Here is a 22,019-nt window from a genome sequence, read left to right as displayed (position 1 = left end):
GCTACAGGCGTGTCTGTTCCCCAGGTCGTGCACATTGCACCCATCATGAGGTATATATCCCTCCCTTCCCCACCCCCCCCTTCCCGAGTCAGCACCTTCAAGTGTTACCACTCCCCAAACGGTGAGCAATGCACTCATTGTGTAGGCATACCCCCATCCCCTCCCCCACCCCCCACCTCAGTCTGATATCCAATTGGTGTCGTTCCCAGATTTGTATTTAGGTGATGATCAGGGAAACCAATTTTCTGGTGAGTACATGTGATGCTTGTTTTTCCATTCTTGGGATACTTCACTTAATATAATGGGTTCCAACTCTCTCCAGGAGAACCACAGAGATGTCGTATCTTCATCATTCCTTATAGCTGAGTAATATTCCATGGTATACATATACCACAGCTTACTAATCCAATCATGTATTGATGGGCATTTGGGTTGTTTCCACATCTTTGCTATTGTGAATTGTGCTGCTATAAACATTCGGGTACATGTGTCTTTGTTAAAGAATGACCTTTTTTCCTTTGGGTATATGCCCAGTAATGGGATTGCTGGGTCAAATGGCAGGTCTACTTGAATCTGTTTAAGATACCTCCATAATGCTTTCCACAGGGGTTGCACTAGTTTGCAGTCCCACCAGCAGTGTATTAGTGTTCCTGTCTCTCCACACCCACGCCAACATGTGTTGTTTTGGGTTTTTTTGATAAAGGCCATTCTCATTGGAGTTAAGTGATATCTCATTGTGGTTTTGATTTGCATTTCTCTGATGATTAGGGATGTTGAGCATTTTTTCAAATGTTTGTTAGCCATTCTTATATCTTCTTTCGAGAAGTTTCTATTCATGTCATTTGCCCAGAGTGACTGTTAATGAGACAACTCATAGGATTGATCTTTAACCACTACTGATGGGAAATTGTGGGATTAGGCATTTTCCTGTTATTTTGGCAAGGCTGACCATTTCACTAACTTCTAACATCAGCAATTTATAACCACTTGAGTCTATCAAGAAGTCATCTTGACTGTCTAAAAATAAAAATCAGCACCATTTGTTGAAAAGACTGTTATTCTATCCCCACTGAATTGCCTGGACATCTTTTTTCTTCATAAAGAATCAATCGACCACAAATATTTAGGCTATTCCTGGGCTTTTTATTCTATTCCATTCATCTATTTGTCTATCCTTATGTTAATACCACTCTATCATGATTACAGTAGCTTCATAGTAAGCCTTAAAATCATGTCAATTTTATAATTAGTTCATCACTTCTATAAATAAAACATGGGGTGTTTTGTGAGTGATTTGAATCTATTGTTCAATTTTGGGAAAAGTGACATCTTAACAATAATGAATTCTCTGATTTCCTCCCTTCCTGTATGTATCATTATGGATAGTTTCAATTTCTATGTCTATAACTTCATTGATATTTTTTTCCTGTAGTGTCTAGTCCACTGCTAATCACATCCCATGTATTTTTATTTCAGATGTTGTATCTTTCATTTGTATAAGCTTCTTCTTATTTGTTTTATATCTTCCACATTTCCTCCTCATCATTAGCAAATGTTTCTCTATATTAAACATGGTGCAAATGGTGAAAAATGATTATAGCTATTTAATATACTTGTCTGCTGGTTCTAATGTCTCTAGGTCTATTTATTTTGGGATTTTCTTTTTTTTCTTTTTTTTGCATAAGGAGGAATCATTTTTGCAAGGATTACTGCAAGGGGATGGGGGAAAGGACTATTGTAATATGGGGAGAATACCTGTTGCAACAGGGAAAATGCAGTGACCAGAGGTTTGAAAGCATGTGCTCTGGGTTTATTTTACCAATTTTTTTCTCCTGGTTATGCATCAAATTTTCTGGGCTTTCTTACATGTCTAACCTATTTTATTGGCTAGTGGATGATGTGAATTACACATCCTTAGTTGACAGATTTCATTGTACTTACTTTTAGTGTTGTATTTTGTTCTGATGAACAGTTAGTTACTGGAATCAGTCAGATCATTTCATGGCTTGCTTTTAACCAGTGTAAGGGTGGATCTAGAGCAGACAGGCTTGATTTAACCCTCGGCTAAACCTGAACATCTTATCAGATGCCCTGTGTTGGGAGAGCTTTCCACTCCAACCTGTGGGAACATAAACTATTCTCAGTCTTATGTACTCTTTTCCAGTGATTCTTCCCCTGGGATAAGGTACGAAGGTAGTTTCTTTTGATGCATATTCAGATCATTAATTAGCCAAATGTTCTAGGGGACTGCTCTTTTCTTAAGATCTCGAGGGGGAAAAAATTCCTCTCTCACTCTCTCCCTCTCCTCTGCCCCAGTTTATATCTCTCTGAAGCTCCACCTTGGCCTCTCCAAACTCCAACCTCTATATGCTCACTTCAGTGAGAGGCCCTGGGTGCTGGTTGAGTTCCATGTCCCTGAGCTGCAACCTGAAAGCTGCTTCAAACAATAAGCTGATACAATTCTGGGACTCACATCTTTTAGTTTCCTCTTCTCAGGGATCATAGTTCTGCATGGTCTGATGTCCAACATATGAAAATTATTGTTGTTTCAGGTGGGAAAGTAAACCCAAGTTATATGATCCTATCTTGGCTGAAAGCAACAGTTTTCCCCTACTCTTCCAAAATCACAAGGTTACCTAGTTCTGGCCTGGAGGGTGACATCTCACACAGGGCCCCTTTTAATGCAACACGCTTGCAAAGCACTTCCTTAGTGCCTCACTTAGAAGTCACTTGGCTGCCCTCCGGATGTCAGTTAAAAACTAGAACACAGAGACACAGCCTTTTTTCTTCCTCTTTCCATGTAGTTGGGAGGTTATGGAATATTTAGATAATCCCATTTTGATGCAGTGAGTCAAATATGTAAAAATGCTATTGTAAATTACCTACTAATTTCTACAATATGTATCACAGATCCAAGAATGAGTCTTAGAGATGGAATTAGACTCAAAAAGAATGTGACTCTGTGACAGGGTGAGAGTACAAGCTTTGAATATGACTTGGTAGTAATAATTCTTAAATGGTTAATTGACTATATTTAGACCATGTGAGAATGCTCTACATGAAAATTGCTACATCAAAACATCATGCAATATACGGCACTTTAGCTCAAGTAGGGAGAAGGAAGAGGAGGAAAAAAGGAGTGGTAGTCGTAATAAAATAAATAACAAATGTTCAGTGTTTACTATATGACTGACACTAGCAAGCACATTGCATGTATTCACTCATTCAATCCGCACAAAAATTCCAGGTGTTAGATAGTGCTATTACCCCAGCTACATTTGAGGAAACCAACGCACAAAGAGACTGAATAATTTTCCAAACATCACACAGCTTGTTACTGAAAGAGTCAGGAGAATCACTGGTAGTAACTAAAACTCTAGAGATAATACATATATTTTAAAACGTGCTTGTTAATCTAAAGTGGAACTAGTGGCTGGAATTCATGGAAAGGTAAGAGACAGAACTGAAAATTTCAGAAAAAAATCTCTGTGTATTTTTCCACTCTCATTTCTCCTTGGAGTTGGTGAGGACTTCATGTAAGAGACACTGAGGAAAAACCTGGCCATTAATACGAACTTGCTACTCTTGTTTCTGAATCTCCTCCAGCTCTGCTCACTCCTGATGTTGCTTGGTTAGCTCTCTAGGCTAAGGTATCCTCCACGATGTTCCTACTGCAAGGTGCCAAGATGCTGCAGACGCTGGAGGAAGCCATGAGGAAGAGCCTCCCTGCATCCATAAAAGTGACAATGGAAAATTCTGCGGGGAGTAAAGAAGAGAAACTTGCTGTGAAAGTAGAGGGAAACAGACCAACATTTATGTAGCACCTATGTTCGGCCAGGCACTGTTTCATGTCTTCTCTCATTTAATTTGCATTACCACGCTACAAGATATTTTCTGTTGTGTCCATGTCATTGATGAGAAAATGGAGCCTCAGTTAAGTGGTCTGCTCACTGTCTCACAGACAGTGAGCTGCAATGCTACGACGTGACCATGGGTATGCCAGAGTCCAAACACTGCCTTTAGCTCTGTGCTGACTCAGAAATTATTTCCTTACTTCTTTCCAAGGAGCATTCTATAAAAACTTTTGACGTTTGCCCACAGTTCACCTCCAAAGTTCTCTGTGACTATATATTAATGTTTAATTTGTTCACCCTAAAAGAACGTTTGCCAGGCGAGAGGTTAACCATCACGAGTCTTCTTTGAAGTCAGTAGCAGTTCGATTTCTAGTTTGATTTAAATTTCTCAGTTGCTCTGAACTTTGTGCACATGATGCTATTTGGGGGCTTGCTGTCTGTATATCCCTTAACATAGTACAATTAATTAGAAATTTCAGAATGAAATGAAACACACACATGAATGCCTACTTTCAAAACTATGTAAGAGCAGTTCTAATGATAGGTTCAGATCCTTGCTTGCATTTTTCTGTAGCCTCCAAAGGGAAATGGTCCATTCCAGAGGAATACAAGTACAATCTAGTGTGTATGTCTCTCTGTGTGTGTGTGAGTGTGTGTGGGTGTGACTGTGTATCTATTTAGAGGACAATCATTTGTAGATTTGTAATTTTTTATAAAACATTCCTTAAAAATGCACACATTTTAGATAAATACATTCCACTTCCTCATTCCCTAGCAGATTTTCTTATTTCCTTCCTTCAGTATGAAGGAGAAAATATTAGCACCCTTTTCTTTGTAGCTCAAATGGTTTTATTTACAGTCATTAGAAATAAATTAATGACACAACTGGCCCTGTTCTTTACTAACAAAACAAAATGGCTTTGAATCAACTAACATAAAACTAAAGTCACACATCATAGTAGAACCTACTAATATTAATCAATATTACTTAATATTTAGCTGCCATCACATGTCAACCCTTAAGGTACAGACAACCTCCCAGGGAAACAGTGAAGTTTTCTTGGAGGTTACATCAGTTGGGACACTCTGTGGACACTTGCCTGAGATAGTTTTATGATGAATGGCTACTTTTCAAAATTCCCCAGTCTAAAAGGTTTTCTTCAATCTATAGAAGTGATTGTAGAATTTTGTGATTTAACTTTCTCTGTGTTCTTTAAATGAATTTTAAATTTATTTACATTTTCCCCTATACATTTCCCCCTAATCAAATCTAGGATATTTGTGTCAGGTGCTTCTAATGGAGGTATAACCTAGAATTCACCATTACTTATTTACTGGGGGCCTAGTTGAGAAAATGTCCATCCCTTATTCTAACTTACATATTAAATACATTTTATTTCAAGTGTCCATTCTGGTTGATTCAACTTATAGTGGCTGCTTCACTATGTTCTGATCACGATATTCTGAGTTCAGCAGAAAATAAAAGGAATTTTAAATTTATTCGGCCATGGCAATAAGAAAGAATATTTTGCACATATTTTCAGATTTTGCAATGGATATTATAGTATAAATACACTTTAACAGGCCCTAGACACAAATGTGTTTAAAAGGCAACCTCTATATTTTGCCCAAACTGTACTGAATTTCTATATCAAATCTCCACTCATGGCCAAAACAGAATAAATTCAGTTTAACTCAGTCAACCTAGAGAGATTTTATTTTCCTTCCCTTCTCCGTGGTCTAACATCAATAGTTCATGTGGGGTGGGCAGATGAAGGGAAAGATACTCGTATAGTCCTTGTTCATCATCTACTCATGATGGAAAACATTAAACTGAACACTACCTTTTTGATCTCTATTCACTGGCATATTTCTATGCTGGTATCTGCTGAAGTGTCATGTTCACAACTGTCATGAGGTCCATGCTAACATCCATTACTGCATTCCCCAACCCCTGAACCATAAGGTCACTGTGTTCATAGGTTTGCTCTCACCGATTCTCACCCTTTTCTCCTCTCTTTCCTGCTCTCTCTCAATAGCTTATCCAACATGGCAAGGGTGAGAATCCAAGACTGGACCCAGGATAGGGGACTCCAAGTTCATTCTCTTGAGCAATAAGCCATAGCCTCTGCTGGCTGGTGGGAATATGTTTAACCTCCTTCCAGAGACAAATGTGGATATATATATATACATATATATACACACACACACATATATATACACACACATACATCTACATATATATAATTTGACTTCCACTATTCCAATTTGCCTTTTATCTCTTCCTCTTAGCTGACTTCTATGGCTAAAATTTACAGTACTGTGTTGAATACAAGTGGTGAAAGTGGGCATGCTTGTCTTGTTCCAGTTCTTAGGGAAAATGCTTTCAATTTTTTCTCATTCAGTATGATGTTAAGCTGTGGGTTTGTCATATATGGCTTTTATTATTCTAAGGCATATTTTTTCTATGCCTAGTTTGTTGAGGATTTTTATTATGAAGGAATGCTGAATTTTATCAAATGCTTTTCCTGCATCTATTGAGATGATCATATGGTTTTTGCTTTTAATTCTGTTAATGGGGTGTATCATGTTTATTGATTGGTGTATGTTGAACTATCTTTACATCCTAGAGTAAAGCCACTTGATTGTGGTGTATTACTTTTATGATGTGCTATTAGATTTGGTTTGCTAGGTTTAATACTTTGTTGAGGATGTTAACAGCTATGTTCATCTGGGATAGTGGTCTGTAGTATTCTTTTTTTGTTGTGCCCTTGGCTGAATTTTGTATCAGAGTGATACTGGCTTGTAAAATGAGTTACTAAGGATTTTTCCCTCCTCAAATTTTTGGGTCAGTTTTGGTAGGATCAGAACCAGTTCTTCCTTGGAAGTCTACTAGAATTTGGCAGTAAATCCATCTGGTCTTGGGTTTGTTTTTGTTTGGAGATTTTTTCATTACTTATTCAATCTCATTACTTGTTATTGGTCTGTTTAGGATTTCTATTTCTTCCTGGTTCGATTTTAGAAGGTTGTATGTGTCCAGGAATTTATACATTTCCATCTTCAGGCTCCCCAATGGCATGCATGTAAGTGGCAGCCCTGACCGGAGTCTCTGAACAGTTCTCTGGCCTCTTGAGTAAGGTGACAGAGAGGAGCAGAGCCACCTCTGCTGTGCCACAGAGCCTGCATAGGGATAAGAGGCAGCCTGGTTTTAGTTACTATAGCCTCGTAGTATAGTTTGAAGTCTAATAAATTGATGCCTCCCATTTTGTTCTTTTTGCCCAGGATTACTTTTGCTATACGGGGTCTTCTCTGGTTCCACACAAAGTGTAAAACTTTTTTCTATATCTGTGAAGAATGATGTTGGTATTTTAATAGGTATTGCATTGAATCTGTAGATCACTTGCGGCAGTATAGACATTTTAAAAATGTTGATCCTGCCAAGCCACGAGCATGGTGTGGTTTTCCACCTGTTTACGTCCTCTGCTATTTTCTGCCAAGCCACGAGCATGGTGTGGTTTTACACCTGTTTACGTCCTCTGCTATTTCCTTCCTCAGTGTTTCATAGTTCTCCCTGTAGAGGTCTTTTACCTCCTTAGTTAAATATATTCCTAAGTACTTTATTTTCTTTGTTGCTGTTGTGAAGGGTATTGAGTCTTTGGTTTGGTTCTCAGTTTGTTGTTGGCATATAGGAATGCTACAGATTTTTGTACATTGACTTTGTAACCTTAGACTTTGCTGAATTTGTTTATCAATTGCAGTAGTCTCATGGAAGAATCTTTAGGATTTTCTAGGTATAAGATCATATCATAAACAAAGAGAGATAGTTTGACTTCTTCTGTCCCCATTTGGATGCCCTTGATTTCCTTCTCTTGTCAGATTGCTCTAGCTAGGACTTCCAGCACTATGTTGGATAGGAGCGGTGAGAGAGGGCAACTTTCTCTAGTTCCAGTTCTAAGCAGGAATGCTTTCAATTTTTCCCCATTCAGTATGAAGTTGGCCATGGGTTTGTCACATATGGCTTGTATCATTTTTAGGTAAGCCCCGTCAAGAACAGGGACACAGACCAAGGGAACAGAATTGAGAATCCAGATATAAAACCATCCTCATATAGCAATCTAATCTTTGACAAAGCAGTCAGAAACATACACTGGGGAAAAGAATCCTTATTCATTAAGTGGTGCTGGGAAAACTGGATAGCCACATGTAGACGACTGAAACAGGATCCCCACATTTCACCTCTCACAAAAATCAAATCACAGTGGATAACAGACTTAAACCTAAGTCCTGAAACTATAAGAATTCTAGAGCAAAACATTGGAAGTATACTTCAAGACATTCGCATAGGCAAAGAATTTATGAAGAAGATCCCAAAGGTAATCACAGCAACAATAAAAATAAATATATGGGATCTGATCAAATTAAAAAGCTTCTGAACAGCCAAAGAAACTATCATGAGAGCAAAAAGACAACCTACAGAATGGGAGAAAATATTCACATACTACATATTCGATAAAGGGCTGATAACTAGAATCTATTGAGAACTCAGGAAAATCAGCAAGAAAAAAAATCAAACAACCCTATCAAAAAGTGGGCAAAGGACATGAACAGAAATTTTTCAAAAGAAGACAGAACAATGACCAACAAACATATGAAAAAATGCTCAACAACTCTAATCATCAGGGAAATGCAAATCAAAACCACAATGAGATACCACTTATCCCCAGTGAGAATGGCCTTTATCAAAAAGTCCCAGAACAATAAATGTTGGCATGTATGCGGAGAAATAGGAACACTCCTACACTGCTGGTGGTACTGCAAATTAGTGCAACTTCTGTGGAAAGCAATATGGAGATACCTCAAAGAGATCCAAGTAGATCTACCATTTGATCCAGCAATCCCATTACTGGGTATCTACCCAAAAGAACAAAAGACATTCTATAAAAAAAAGACATCTGTACTTGAATGTTTATAACAGAACAATTCACAATTGCAAAGATGTGGAAACAACCCAAGTGCCCATCAATACATGAGTGGATTAATAAAATGTGGTATATGTATACCATGGAGTACTATTCAGCCACAAAAAACAATGGTGATATAGCATCTCTTGTATTATCCTGGATGGAGCTGGAACCCATTCTACTAAGTGAAGTATCCCAGGAATGGAAAAATAAGCACCACATGTACTCACCATCAAATTGGTTTCAAGTGATCAACACCTAAGTGCACATATAGGAATAACATGCATTGGGTGTCAGGCAGGTGGGAGGCGGGAGGATGGGGTGGGTGTATACATACATAATGAGTGCAATGCCCACCTTGTGGGGCATTGACACACGTGAAGCTCTGACTGGGGTGGCGGGCAAGGACAATATATGCAACCTAAACATTTGTACCCCCATAATATGCCGAAATAAAAAAAAGAGGCAGCCAGGGCACCACAGCTTAGTGGGCCATGGGGGCATTCACTTGGCTCCCACTTTGACTCAGCAAGTCTCCCACACATGGCCCACCACTGGAAGCAAGCCAAAACAGCCAGCTGAGTCACAAGTTATCTGTATTCAGATTGTGAAATTGCCCCAGGCCATAAGACTCCCTGCCAGGGACAGAAACTGTGTCTCTCAGGACACATCCCTCTTGGTCTAAGGGGGCAGCGCCGAACTCCTATGCCCACAGCAGGAGCCCACTCCATACTCCTTTCTAAATTCTGGCCATCAGGGCTCATCCTTGCTTGAGATTAAATCACAAATCTCAAGTCAAATCCTCTCCCAATCTGTGACCACTGCCCAGGTTGGCCAACAGATTTCCATGAGGTCTCCTGTGAGTTAGGATCATTAATGTCTTCCTCCTATAAGCATCAGGGTCTGGGAGCGAACACAAAGCAATTCCTGGTGCCATTCCTTCTCACAGTTTCACCACCCCTCACCAGTCAGATCCAGCCCTTGGTAGGCACAAGGTGCTCCCCTGGGGCCTGGATGGTCTGGCTCCCCACTGGGAATGTGTACTGCAGAGACAGCCTCTCCCCCTCTCATGCTCTGAAGGCTCACAATTTTCTCCAAGACCCATAGCATAGACTACTGCCCACTGCCTCTATCAAAGTATCTGTGATTTCTTTCACTTTTTTGTTGAGTTACCATGTCTCTTCTTGGATACACGTCCAAATTGTGAATTTCTACATGCTGTTTTGCTATTTACAAGTGGGTGAGGCATGCTAACAAACCCTCTAATCCACCATCTTGGGGAACAAAAGCTACATTGCTGAAAGTTGTCTCTAGACAAAAGGTTAGATTTTCCTCTGGATATGTTAGTTTTCCACTATTTTGAGACTCTCAACAACACAGTACAAATGTCTGGAGACATTTTTATTTTTCACAACTGAGATCACATACATAGACAATTTTAAGTAATCTGGAAAACAACTTCTACTAGAACTAATAAGTGAATTCAGTAAACTCACAACACATAAGGTCAATATATAAAATGGATAGTATTTCTTACAGGGTAGAGATCTGGGAAGCCAAAGTGAGCAAAGAACATCAGAAGCTGGTATCTCACCAATAAAGGGCTAAGTACATAAAACCAAAATTTGACCAGGGAGTAGTTTCGGGCAAATGATTAGGAAAGTAAGCAATGGCAAGGAAGTAATAAGCTCATACTGCAATGACTTCGTCCCGACACCTACAGCTTTGGCAACTCCCAAGTCTGATGCCACTTGAGTTTAACAAGATCTCTCTCCTGTGGTTGATAAGATAAAGGGTTACCAATACTGGCTGGAGAGTGGCCCCTGACACTGCCCGCATGTCAATGGTCCATTCTAGTGATGTCTCCTCTAGATTAATTTCTTGGTGCCTTCACTGCGGAGTGAATTCTCCCTCCTCTGATTCTCACAGAGTTAAAACAGAACACTTGATGGCATCAGTCTGTGACAACTTTGGTCTTACATTTTCACATAGTTAAGATACTATGACCAATAAGTGTTGATGATGAACTGAATTTGAGGCAGTGAGTCAAAATGTAAATATCTCCCTTTTTTTTTTTTTTGAGGCAAAGGAAAGAAAGGTTTATTAATTTGCCAGCAAAAATGAGAAAAATGGCAGATTCCCATCTTAAAGTACCAATTTTCCTAACTATAAGCAGAAATACAGAGCTTTTAAAGGGAGGGTTTCCAGTTCAGGCTATTGCTGTTCAACTATAGTTGATGGTTCTAGAAGGCACTGTCCATGAACCACAAAGCCCTCACCAGACACTGAATCTGCCAGTGCCTTCATCGTGGGCTTTCGAGGCTCTAGAACTGTGAGAGATTAATTCCTATTCTTTATAAGATATACAATTTACGGTATTTTGTTACAGCAATCCAAACAGACTATGACAGGCATCTTTTCATTCCTGGCTGTTTCTTGTTCCTCTCTTTAGCCTAAGGTACCTGCCAAGATGATCCACTTGCAGGGTCCACAGATGCTGAAGATGCTAGAGAAATCCTTGAGGACGAGCCTCCCTGAGGCCTTAAAGGTGAGAATGGAATGCTGTCAGCAAAAGAAAGGGCTGAACCTTCCCGTGACAGGGATTGGAAAGAGATGAGCTTCTATTGTGCATCTACCCTGGGGCAGAACTGACTCATGTTGTGTCTCATTTAGTACATGTCACCTCTTTGTGAGGGAGGTATATTATGTTCATGTCCCAGAAGAGAAAACAGTCTCATTGACATGACTTGCTCAGTATCCAAAATGGCAAAACATTGTTCTCTGCTGACTCAAACACACTTCATTGCTTACTTTTAAAATGTTTCACTATAGGCCGGGCTCGGTGGATCATGCCTGTAATCCTAGCACTCTGGGAGGCCGAGGTGGGTGGATCACTCAAGGTCAGGAGTTCGAGACCAGCCTGAGCAAGAGCGAGACCCCGTCTCTACTAAAAATAGAAAGAAATTATCTGGCCAACTAAAATATATATAGAAAAAATTAGCTGGGCATGGTGGCGCATGCCTGTAGTCCCAGCTACCCAGGAGGTGGTAGGATCGCTTGAGCCCAGGAGTTTGAGGTTGCTGTGAGCTAGACTGATGCTAGGGCACTCACTCTAGCCTGGGCAACAAAGCAAGACTCTGTCTCAAAAAAAAAAAAAAAAAAAAAAATGTTTCACTATAGTTAAACAGCAATAGCTGAACTGGAACCCTCCAACTTCTATGCTCTGCAGTTTCCTCGTATAACATGGGGGTAGTGAGAGCTTCTACCCCTTACAGTGGTTGTCAGAGTGAGGGGACTGCAGGTGTAGCAGGTAGAGCCGTGCCTGGCACACAGCTGAGCCCTGTGAATGCCAGCCATTGTTATTACAGATCAGACCACACATTTGTAGTGGAGTGAATCCTGGGCACATCTGTTCTGCTTATTTGGTACCGATACTTTGAAAGACTTGACACAATGTTTGCATGAACTGAACACATTCACTTCCCTCAACCCCAACGTTTGGTGTACTTTCCTTTCACTCTGGGGAAGAGAAAGGCAAGCTTTCTTCTACACGTCGATCACATGGCTTTATTTTCATTTTAAAGACACAACTGTCTGTGTTTTAATAACTGTGGCCTCCACTGGTTAGTGGGAGATCATGTAACTTTACCTGAGGATAATCTGAAAATATGTCTAAAAAATCCTTACACATGCCGATGACTTTTAACCCAGCAATCTCCCTTCTAAAAACTATGCCTCAGTAAATATCAGACACGTATGCAAAGATTTTATAAAAATATGTTTATATAAAAAGATATCTTTGAGGAGCCATTTGCTATTATGCAGTGAAAAGTTAGAAACACCAACTGTCCATCAAGAAAAGATAGAAAAATGAATTATGAGGCACTTTTACCCATTCTTCTTGCTAAAACAGCTAAAATTTCTGGATATTTATACATATATATATATTTATAAAAACATAAGAAGACTGAAATGTGTAAAGAAGAAGGTAAACCAGTAAGGGGTCTTTGGATCCAAGGAACAGAACCCCAGTGACTTCCATGGGTTTTCTTTTTGCTTTCAGTATCTCACACTAGGTGCTAGAAAAGCTAGGAGACCAAATATACCAACCATCACAGACAAAGAGCCCCCAAGAAAAATCTACCTGCTTTAGCCAATGGACCAGGAACAGACAAGCCCAGTAAAACTAAAAACCTCAAATAGCATCTGTCTACTAAAGAAAAACACCACAGAAAAACTGCAGCTCTATCCCTGCCAGCAAAGGCCAAGTGGGGAAACTATCTCCACCCCACTGGAAGGAAGGAGAAATCCCTCCTCCTCTCTGCCGAGACAGTGTCAACCAAGGCCTGGGGAGGACTCAGGGTTTCATTGCTTTCCAGTCACCAGTAAAGAAGCCACACATTCTCACGATGGCATCAGTGGAAGCTATGCGGGAAGCAGTAACAAGATACTCAGACTCTCTAAGCCAGGGTTCCATTGGAGGACTAATGGGACGTGAACTCCCACCCCCACAGTACTGGAGAGCCCCAATCCCCCTCAGGTGGTGGCTCAGCCGGGTATCTGGACTTCCACACTCAGCTTGCAGCACTGAGGCAGCATCCCTCCCTTCGTCCCCTGCAAGAGCAGTGTCAGAGAAAGCCAGCTAAAGCAAAATTTAAATAAGATCCAAAGTCTCCTAACACATAATATCCAATATGTCTAGGACTCAATTGAAAAAAATAAATTGCCATTTAAGAACCAGGAAAATATTAACTTAAATGAGGACCCACAATCAGCAGATCTCAAAAGAGAGGTAACACAAATCTTGACATTATCTGACAAGGATTTTAAAGCAATCATTGTAAAAATTCTATAACACAGGGCAATTACAGAAACACTTGCAATAAATGAAAAAACACATATCCGAAATCTTTCACTTTTCTAAAATTTGTTCATGAATAGAAGGAAATCCATTTAAAGATATTATTAAATCCTACAATGGGAGAGTTCATGATTTCTAATCAACTGTATTAGTCTGAATATTTTACTATGTGAATATTTTTAAGAGATAATTTTAGTGGGGCAAAAAAAGTAGAACCTAAAAATCGGTTGACAGTAATGTTTATTGGGTATCTTCCAATCATAAAAATTCCATGATTTCACAGAAATAAGCCTTGTCCTGGTCAAACGCGAGGCATTTTACCATCCCTTTGTAATGTGCTGGTCTTCCCACTTTGTTGAAATGCTGTAGGTTTATGGAACCGTCTTCCACATGAACCAGGGAAACCCATTCAATCTAAAGGCCCTGGTGGACAAGTGGCCTGATTTTGAAACAGTGGTTATCCGCCCTGAGGAGCAGGTAAGGTGCCCGACGTGAACTGAATATGTCTCTATGCTCATAATTGCTGTGTGCTTACCTGGTGCCTGGCAATATGGCCAAGCCTAGGGATAAACAAATGAATTACAGTGATGGTCAACAAGTCCCTTTCCTCAAGAAGCTCATACCCTAAAGGACAATATGGATAAGTCCACAGATAAATTACAGCAGGGCATAAAATGTGCAGAAACAGAAGTACATTAAAGAAGCAAGAATAGCAGGGGCAGGAAGCTGAGTGAAAGCATATGTGGCACACTTCCATACTCATTCATTCTTTTATTTTGCTTCCAAGATATTCCCCCAGCCAGCATTCTGCTGATGCTGAAGACCAAACACACTTTCTTATTTCCCCCATTCAGTTTATGGGAATGGGAGGCAACCAGTGGAAGGTCATGCTAATTTAAGATCATGTTGGTGGCATAATCGAGGCTGATCTTTGGTTACAGACATTAAAAGCGCATTTCTAGACTTCTATGTTGTCATAAATCAGATCCTATTTCTATTCTCAACTATTAGCCTAGGGGAAAAAACATTTCCTATCTCTAAAAATACACCAGTCTTGAAACCGTGCCAACTCATTCATACTAGATCACAACTTCTCACGGTGGTACTGTCTTCCCACTGAGATGCTGCATTGGGTTGTAACCAGTTGTCATCAATAAACTCAATAAAAAAGTGTAGAGGTTGCAAGGAGAGGATTAGAGTTGCTTCCTGGTGGAAATTTTACTAATAACGGGACTTGGAAGATAAATAAGATGTTTTTATAGGGTAGGGCAAGAAAATTGTTATTTTCCAAGCACAGAAAATAGCAATTGCAAGACATAAGGTCTGAAACCGCAAAGCCAATCAGGAAAAATTAAGGAGCAAAATTTGGAATTGTTTAAATGTTGTGTAATCATTTTTTTTAAGTAGTGAAATTAAACAGCAAACACATTTCAAAAATAAAAAATGTATAATTATATTTTAAAATAGCATATAAAATAAAATTGATAAACATAGAATTATTAAACACATTATTTTCGTACCAAATTAAATAATAAATTTAAAATGAAGACATTTTAATTATTAGTAGAATCCTGAATAAGAAATAATATTATCTGAGCTAGTTTTTAGTATCTGTTCTCAAAACTAAAGCTTGATAGGTAGCAAAATTGTTGATTAGGAAGTGTCTTTTTGTTTAATATTTTCCAGGTATTAGAGGGAAAAAAGTTTTCTGATTCTGTACTGGATGAAAGAATGTTTCCTCTTATCTATTCCTTCATATACAAATAATCCTATGTTGGGTTTGATAAATTTGCTAGGTATATTTGAATGAATGAATTTGTTTATTTGTTTGATGAAATTGCAGTTTGTCTCACAATGGTAAACCTTTTTTAAAAACACAAGGAAGCATATCTAGTTTATCATCCTTTTCCTTGGTTTCAGCATTCCTAATCCCGTTAACTTTATTGGTTTTATAATAATAATGACACATTTATGGCCCACATGTTCTAAAAATCTTTTCACTAGAGCAATACTTATTCATTTGGCTAAAGATTTTGATTGTCAATTGTTAATTTTACTCTTCTACTTGAGTTTTATGGAGAAATAGAAAAATGATTCTAAGTGAACTATCTTTCTTTGTTAGATGTGAAATTTTAAAGCAATAACTGACTTCCGAATAGTTATGTTCAGAAAATTTCTCATTAATTGAATAAGAGAATCCTTGACCTTACCTCACAATGTAAATAATTTCTATGTTAAGACAATACACCAACAGAAAATATGTTAGTATTTTAAAATATAATACTATAATGGAATACTGAAAATCAGTATTGTAATCACTAAATACAAACATTTTGGTGATTCTTCTATTCCTAACCCGAACAGGAGATGACAGATGATCTTGATCATTACACCAATACTTACCAAATTTATTCTAAGAACCCCAAGAAATGTCAGAAATTCCTTGGCTTACCAGAAGTCATCAACTGGAAACAGCATTTGCAGATTCAAAGTAAGAGGATGGGGATGTGGGCTAGCTGCTGGGATCGCCTGTGTCTACATCCATAGTGTCACTTTTCATTTTGAACAAGTACCCTACATCCCACATTCCTTTCCTCCAAGCTCTGGGCACTAAGCCTGCTGCCCATTCCTTGTCTCAGCTGCTGTCACCCCCATAGTGAATTAGAACTGGAAGACTGCAGTATATGAGGTTTTACACAGGAAATTATGAGTAACATAAATTTTTTAGCAGCTGAGGACTCATGATTTATTTTCTGGTGTGCTCAGGGTCTATCACAGTGCATGGATGTGGGAGTGGACCTTACCCTTTGTCTTATCTCTGCTTTATCATATTGTCATATATATGAAGGAGTATTTTAGTGGTTAAGAATATGCTCTCCAGACTACCTAAGATTGAGAACTTGCTGGGCCTGTTTTTAGCTGTGTGATCTAGGGCAAGTAACAACCTCTCTGTCTATCAGTTTCCTTATGTATAAAAATGATTATAACAGTTGCACAAAACATAGAGCCTTTAATGATTAAATGGGATCTTACCTGGTTACCAGTTATATTTTCAAACTATTTCAAAGTTGCAACTTAAAACAACAATCATTTATTAGCTCACAATTGTGTGGGTCAGCAATCTGGACTAGGCTCAGCTGGCAGTTATTCTGCTAGTCTCTCCTAGATTCACCCATGTGGCCACAGTCAGCTGGAGAGTTGTCTGTGAGCTGATAGGACTAGGTTAGTCATGACCCCACGTCTGGCTGTTGACCCAGCTTTGTTTGTGCTAGCTATTGACTGCAGTGATGGAAGTAGATTGTGCAACATGTAGAAGTCACAGGGTTCTCGGGAGCAGAAAGAAAAGGCCAGCCCCAGTGCACACCAAACTTCTTATTGAATCACATTTGCTATTGTTCCATTGGCCAAAGGAAGTTACAAAGCTAACACCACAGTCAGTTCAGGACGGAAAATCAGGAAAGTGAAGTAGAAACAAGCTGGGACAATTATAGCAACAATCTACTGTACTGAGGACAGAGAATGTGTTCAATACATTGTAGTAACTATGTTTATATCTCATCTACTTTGACAGCCATAACTGTACTGTGATGTACTCAGGACTTGTGGTATTATTCCAATTTTTTTTTTTTTTTTTTTTGAGACAGAGTCTCACTCTGTTGCCCAGGCTAGAGTGAGTGACGTGGCGTCAGCCTAGCTCACAGCAACCTCAAACTCCTGAGCTCAAAGGATCCTCCTGTCTCAGCCTCCCGAGTAGCTGGGACTACAGGCATGCGCCACCATGCCCGGCTAACTTTTTCTATATATATTTTTAGCTGTCCATATAATTTCTTTCTATTTTTAGTAGAGATGGGGTCTCGCTCTTGCTCAGGCTGGTCTCGAACTCCTGAGCTCAAACGATCCGCCCACCTCGGCCTCCCAGAGTGCTAGGATTACAGGCGTGAGGCACCATGCCCGGCCATTATCCCAATTTTAAATTTAGAAAAACCTTAAGAGTGATGTAGTCCTTATCATATAAAGCCTATATGATGACTGAGCACAAGGTTTGATGATTCTGAACCCACAAACATTCCAACCCCATTGGACAGCTCTTCTAGAACTTTAAAATGAAGAATGCTATCTCCTATGATTCCTCATTTTCTTCATCTAGGTTCACAGTCCAGCCTGTATACAGCGATTCAAAATCTTGCAGCCATTAATTCTGGCAAGGTCAAGCAAACACAAAATATTCTCTATGCGACAGTCAAGACAGCAAAGGAGCTGATGCCTTCGATGCTGGATGCAGAGAACGTACCCAACTCTAACAAACTGAAGTCCATGTAAGTTTGAGAGAAGCCACTCTGCACTATTCACACCTCTCACTACGGAAGTAGCCTTCTGTACTAGTTTTCAAGGGCTGCCAAAAAAAAAGCCCACAAACTGGGTAGCTGAAAACAACAGAAATTTATTCTCTCACATTTTGGAGTCCAGAAGCCCAAAATCAAGGTGTGGAAAGGGCGATAGACCCTCTGAAACCTGTAGAGAATAATTCTTCCTTGCCTCTTCCAGCTTTGATGCCTCCAGGCATTCCTTGCCTTGGGGCTGCATTACTCCAGTCTCTAACCCCACCTGCATGTGGTCTTCTCCTCTGTGTCTCCTCCTCTTTGGTCTAATTGGATTTAATTAGATTTAGTCTTTCCATTGCATTTAAGACCCACCAGAGAATCCAAATGATTTCATGTTGAGATCCTTAACTTAAGGATCCTTACATCTAAAAGACCCTTTTTCTAAATAAGGTAACATACACAGATTCCCAGTGGACATATCTTGTGGGGCCACCAGTTAACCCACGATACCTCCCAACTTCTCTGGCTGCTTTTGTTCTGGCCTCCCTACACTCTAGTTTCTGTCAAGTAGCCACAGTCATCTTCTAAAAATTTAATTTAAACCATGCCCCTCTTCTACTTAAAAGATTCCAGCGCTTCCCCTCTCTCCTTGAAATAATTCTGAACTCCTTCACTGTCTGCAATAGCCAGAATCCATCCACCTTTTTAGCACTCACCTCATCTCCTGCTTTCCCCTGCAACAACCCTGGCCTCTGGCTGCTCGATCATCACAAGCTCAGGCCCTTTGAATTTGCCCTCTCCCTTGACTATAATACCTTCCCCAAGCCCCATCCAATCTTTACACACATGACTTCTTTTGTTACTCAGGCCTGCCCAAAGGTTACCTTGCCCGAGAGTCCTGGCTAACCCCCCCCCATCTGAAGTCACTTCCCAGTTATTCTCCATGCATGACCCAGTTTTATTTTCTTCATAGCACTTATGACTGTTTGAAAACAGCTCATTTATTTACCTTACTTACTTGATGTTTGAATGTTCCCCAATGATATCACATACCTCACAAGAGCAGGGACCTTCTCTATGTTGTCCACTGATAGATCATCAACAGCTAGAACAACGCCTGGCACATGGTGGGTGCTGAATAAATGCATGTAATGCATTCACTTCACAAAAAAAGAGGTTTCCAAGAAAGAGAATTTAAACCAATTTTCATTTCCCCCCAATGATGTTTAGTCTAATATTCAATAGAAGTGAAAGCTGACGGCAGGGATTGGCTTCTCTGTGTGAAGATAAGCCTGGAAGAGCTTTATTCACATTCAACCTAAAAAGCACCTCCACGGCTAGAATCTCATTGGATCCTCTTGCCCACCCTATGCGTTAGACATGGCAGGGGACATTCTCCCCATTTCTGGACAGAAAGCAGGCTCTGATGATGAAGGGGCTTCACCACCATGAGCTTGGTTAAGGGCATAATGGGGGGACTTGAGCCTAGATCTTCTAGCTCCACATCCTGGGCTCTTTCCAGGATGCCTCCTGAAACCCCTTACACCAATCCAGGAGCCTTTGGACCTCAGTCCTCCATTACAGTGGTCATCTGCACTCCACATTGCTGCCCCTCGCTGGAATGAGGCTTTCCTGTTTGTTCACTGTGGTGCCCAAGGACCCCGCTAACACCAGCATTCTAAGATTTCATGATCTTCAGCTCTGGCTTTACGGCCTGCTAGCATGGGCTTTGGGGCACTTGTTTATTTTCTCTGAAACTTTATCCTTCTATGTAAAATGAAGATAACACCTGAGCTGTCAAATCTGGAGGATGATGGACAAAGCTAAATGAAATGATTGTAACTAACTTTTATGGAGTGCTTACTGTCTGCCAGTTACTCGTGCTAAGTGCCTGCATCCATTGGCTCATTGGAGCCTCACAATCATTCTATAAGGGAGGTGCGATCATCACACCATCATTAGATGAGAAAAGGAAGGAAGTGAGAGATTAAATAACCAGCCCAGGGTCACACAGTGGTGCTTCCATGAGTCCCGGTGGTCTGCATACAGAGTACTCTCCATTAGATAAGCTCCTATTCGCCTCTCAGGACAAGTTGGGGGAAAACAAATATAATCCTTCCTGGAATGTGTGTTATTAAAGATTGTTCTTTTCCCTTGTTTCCAATAGCAACGAAGAGATGTTTACATACTCATCCCTGGATGTTACCGATGCTGCCTTGGTGAATAAATTCTGGCTTTTTGGTGGCAATGAGAAAAGCCAGAGATTCATCGAGCGCTGTCTCCAGGCCTTCCCCAGCTTCTGTTTCCTGGGAGCTGAGGGGACCCCTGTTTGCTGGTCTCTGATGGACCAGACTGGAGAGACCCGGATGGCAGCCACCGTGCCGGAGTACCGAAACCAGGGTCTCGTCGCCCATATCCTCTATACCCAGGTGCAGGCTCTGGAAAAACTTGCCTTCCCTGTGTATTCCCATGTGGCTAAGGACAACCACTTCATGCAAAGAGCTAACAAAAATACCAGTATCCTCCTGCCCTGTGATTGGAACCAGTGGAACTATGTGCCTCTGTAAAGCTGGCCCAGAAAATAAGACAGTGTTGGGCGGGTTGTGCAGGTGGCTGGAGCAGTGGATGGTGGATAGACAGAAAGAATAAATATAATGGAGTGGAATCTGAGCTCTGCAAAGCAACTATGACAAACGAACAGGACAGCCTTGGTCCTTGTTCTGAAACAGCTTCTGGACTTCCCTTAGTCTACTCAGTATGAAGCAGGCCAGATGCTCCAGCTCCCACATTTCAAGGATCCTTGTGATTCTCTCTAATCAGTGGCATGCTTTTCTGTGTTGCTCTTCCTAGAACTCCTAGCTCATTGGCCCTTGTCCTTTCACCAGGAGGTGGGTTCTATGAGCTTTCCCTCTGGCTTTCTATGGCTTTTCTTTTATTGACTAGAGAGTGGCCAGTGTTCTAAATAAGCCTTTGCAAAATCTTCCTTTTCCCAGGTCATTTCCTAAGCCTCATATTATAATCCCATGAAATATATTACACATACACATGTCTACACACACACTATATATAATGTATATATATACAAATACATACATATGTATGTGATATAACAGGGAGAATTACTAAGAAAAAGACTAACTCACATTAATGTCTTCTTTTATAGCTCATACCCCATGAAAGAGATAGCAGCATTGCTTCTAAAGGCTGAGCTTTCTTAATTCCCCTCCCCAAGTACCCTTATAATAAAGACACTGTTTGGTTGTGAAAGCTTATTCTACATTATCTTATTAGTCAAGAATTACTTTTTGTCATTCATTCTATTTTATTATCATATTTAAAACACTTCCTTAGGCTTCATTCTGTATTTCATTGGTTTCAATACTCCTCTTTTTTCTAGAGTGTACCAATTCTTGATGTCTTTATTTTTATTCATCTCTCATTTAACAGAAGATACCATCATTCAATTTTTCAATTATGGTGCCCAAGTGATACATTTCCTGAATGTATACACCTGTAAGAAGTCATCCCTGCAGACATCACACATGAAAATTTTGAGTGTGGACTTTGGAGTCAAACTTCTTAGGCTGGAATCCCATCTCTTCCCCAAGGGATGTTGAAAAAGTTGCTTTATCTGTCAGGCCTCCATTTAATTATCCATTCAATGGGAATAACCATTGTTCTTACTCTCTCATGGTTCTTATGAAGAGTCTGTGCTATCTGTAAAGTGCTTAGACACTACTTCACATATAACTACTCAAACATTTTTGGCTAATTATAACTATTATTACGAATATACCTTTTATTTTCCTGATTTTACTTTTTTTCAATCTTACCATCAGTGAATTGTTTTAAAACTCCATTCTTTCTTCTCCTGTGTTTAGACCTGTATACTTTCTACTTTAAATATCCTTTATTTAATTTGCTTTCTCTATTTTACACCAGTGTTTAGTTGTAAGCCTGCCCTGTCTTGCATAACTATCCTCTTGTGTTCTCTTGATTGTTGAGTCTTTTTAGCCCTTTT

At 39.9% G+C, this 22,019-nt stretch overlaps 1 protein-coding gene across 4 annotated transcripts in view; it reads left to right on the top strand.

The window, feature by feature from the left end:
* LOC138385292 (glycine N-acyltransferase-like) overlaps positions 1 to 21,276 on the top strand; it is a 28,489-nt gene extending 7,213 nt beyond the window's left edge. For 2 of the 4 annotated variants that reach the window (XM_069471440.1, XM_069471439.1), the window contains exons 2-6: positions 11,268 to 11,363; positions 14,046 to 14,153; positions 16,041 to 16,167; positions 17,824 to 17,992; positions 20,166 to 21,275. In XM_069471440.1, coding sequence (XP_069327541.1) covers positions 11,286 to 11,363; positions 14,046 to 14,153; positions 16,041 to 16,167; positions 17,824 to 17,992; positions 20,166 to 20,565 — 882 coding nt within the window. In that variant the 5' untranslated portion in view covers positions 11,268 to 11,285 and the 3' untranslated portion in view covers positions 20,566 to 21,275. Of the gene's footprint in view, positions 1 to 11,267; positions 11,364 to 14,045; positions 14,154 to 16,040; positions 16,168 to 17,823; positions 17,997 to 20,165 lie in introns of those variants that run through there. The other 2 variants (XM_069471438.1, XM_069471441.1) reach the window with 2 other exon arrangements.
* Positions 21,277 to 22,019: the final 743 nt, after the last annotated feature.

Source organism: Eulemur rufifrons, chromosome 6 (assembly GCF_041146395.1).
Source record: "Eulemur rufifrons isolate Redbay chromosome 6, OSU_ERuf_1, whole genome shotgun sequence".
NCBI classification, from domain to species: Eukaryota; Metazoa; Chordata; class Mammalia; order Primates; family Lemuridae; genus Eulemur; species Eulemur rufifrons.
Note: the sequence above shows the minus strand (reverse complement) of the source record. Positions and strands in the feature narration are given on the sequence as shown.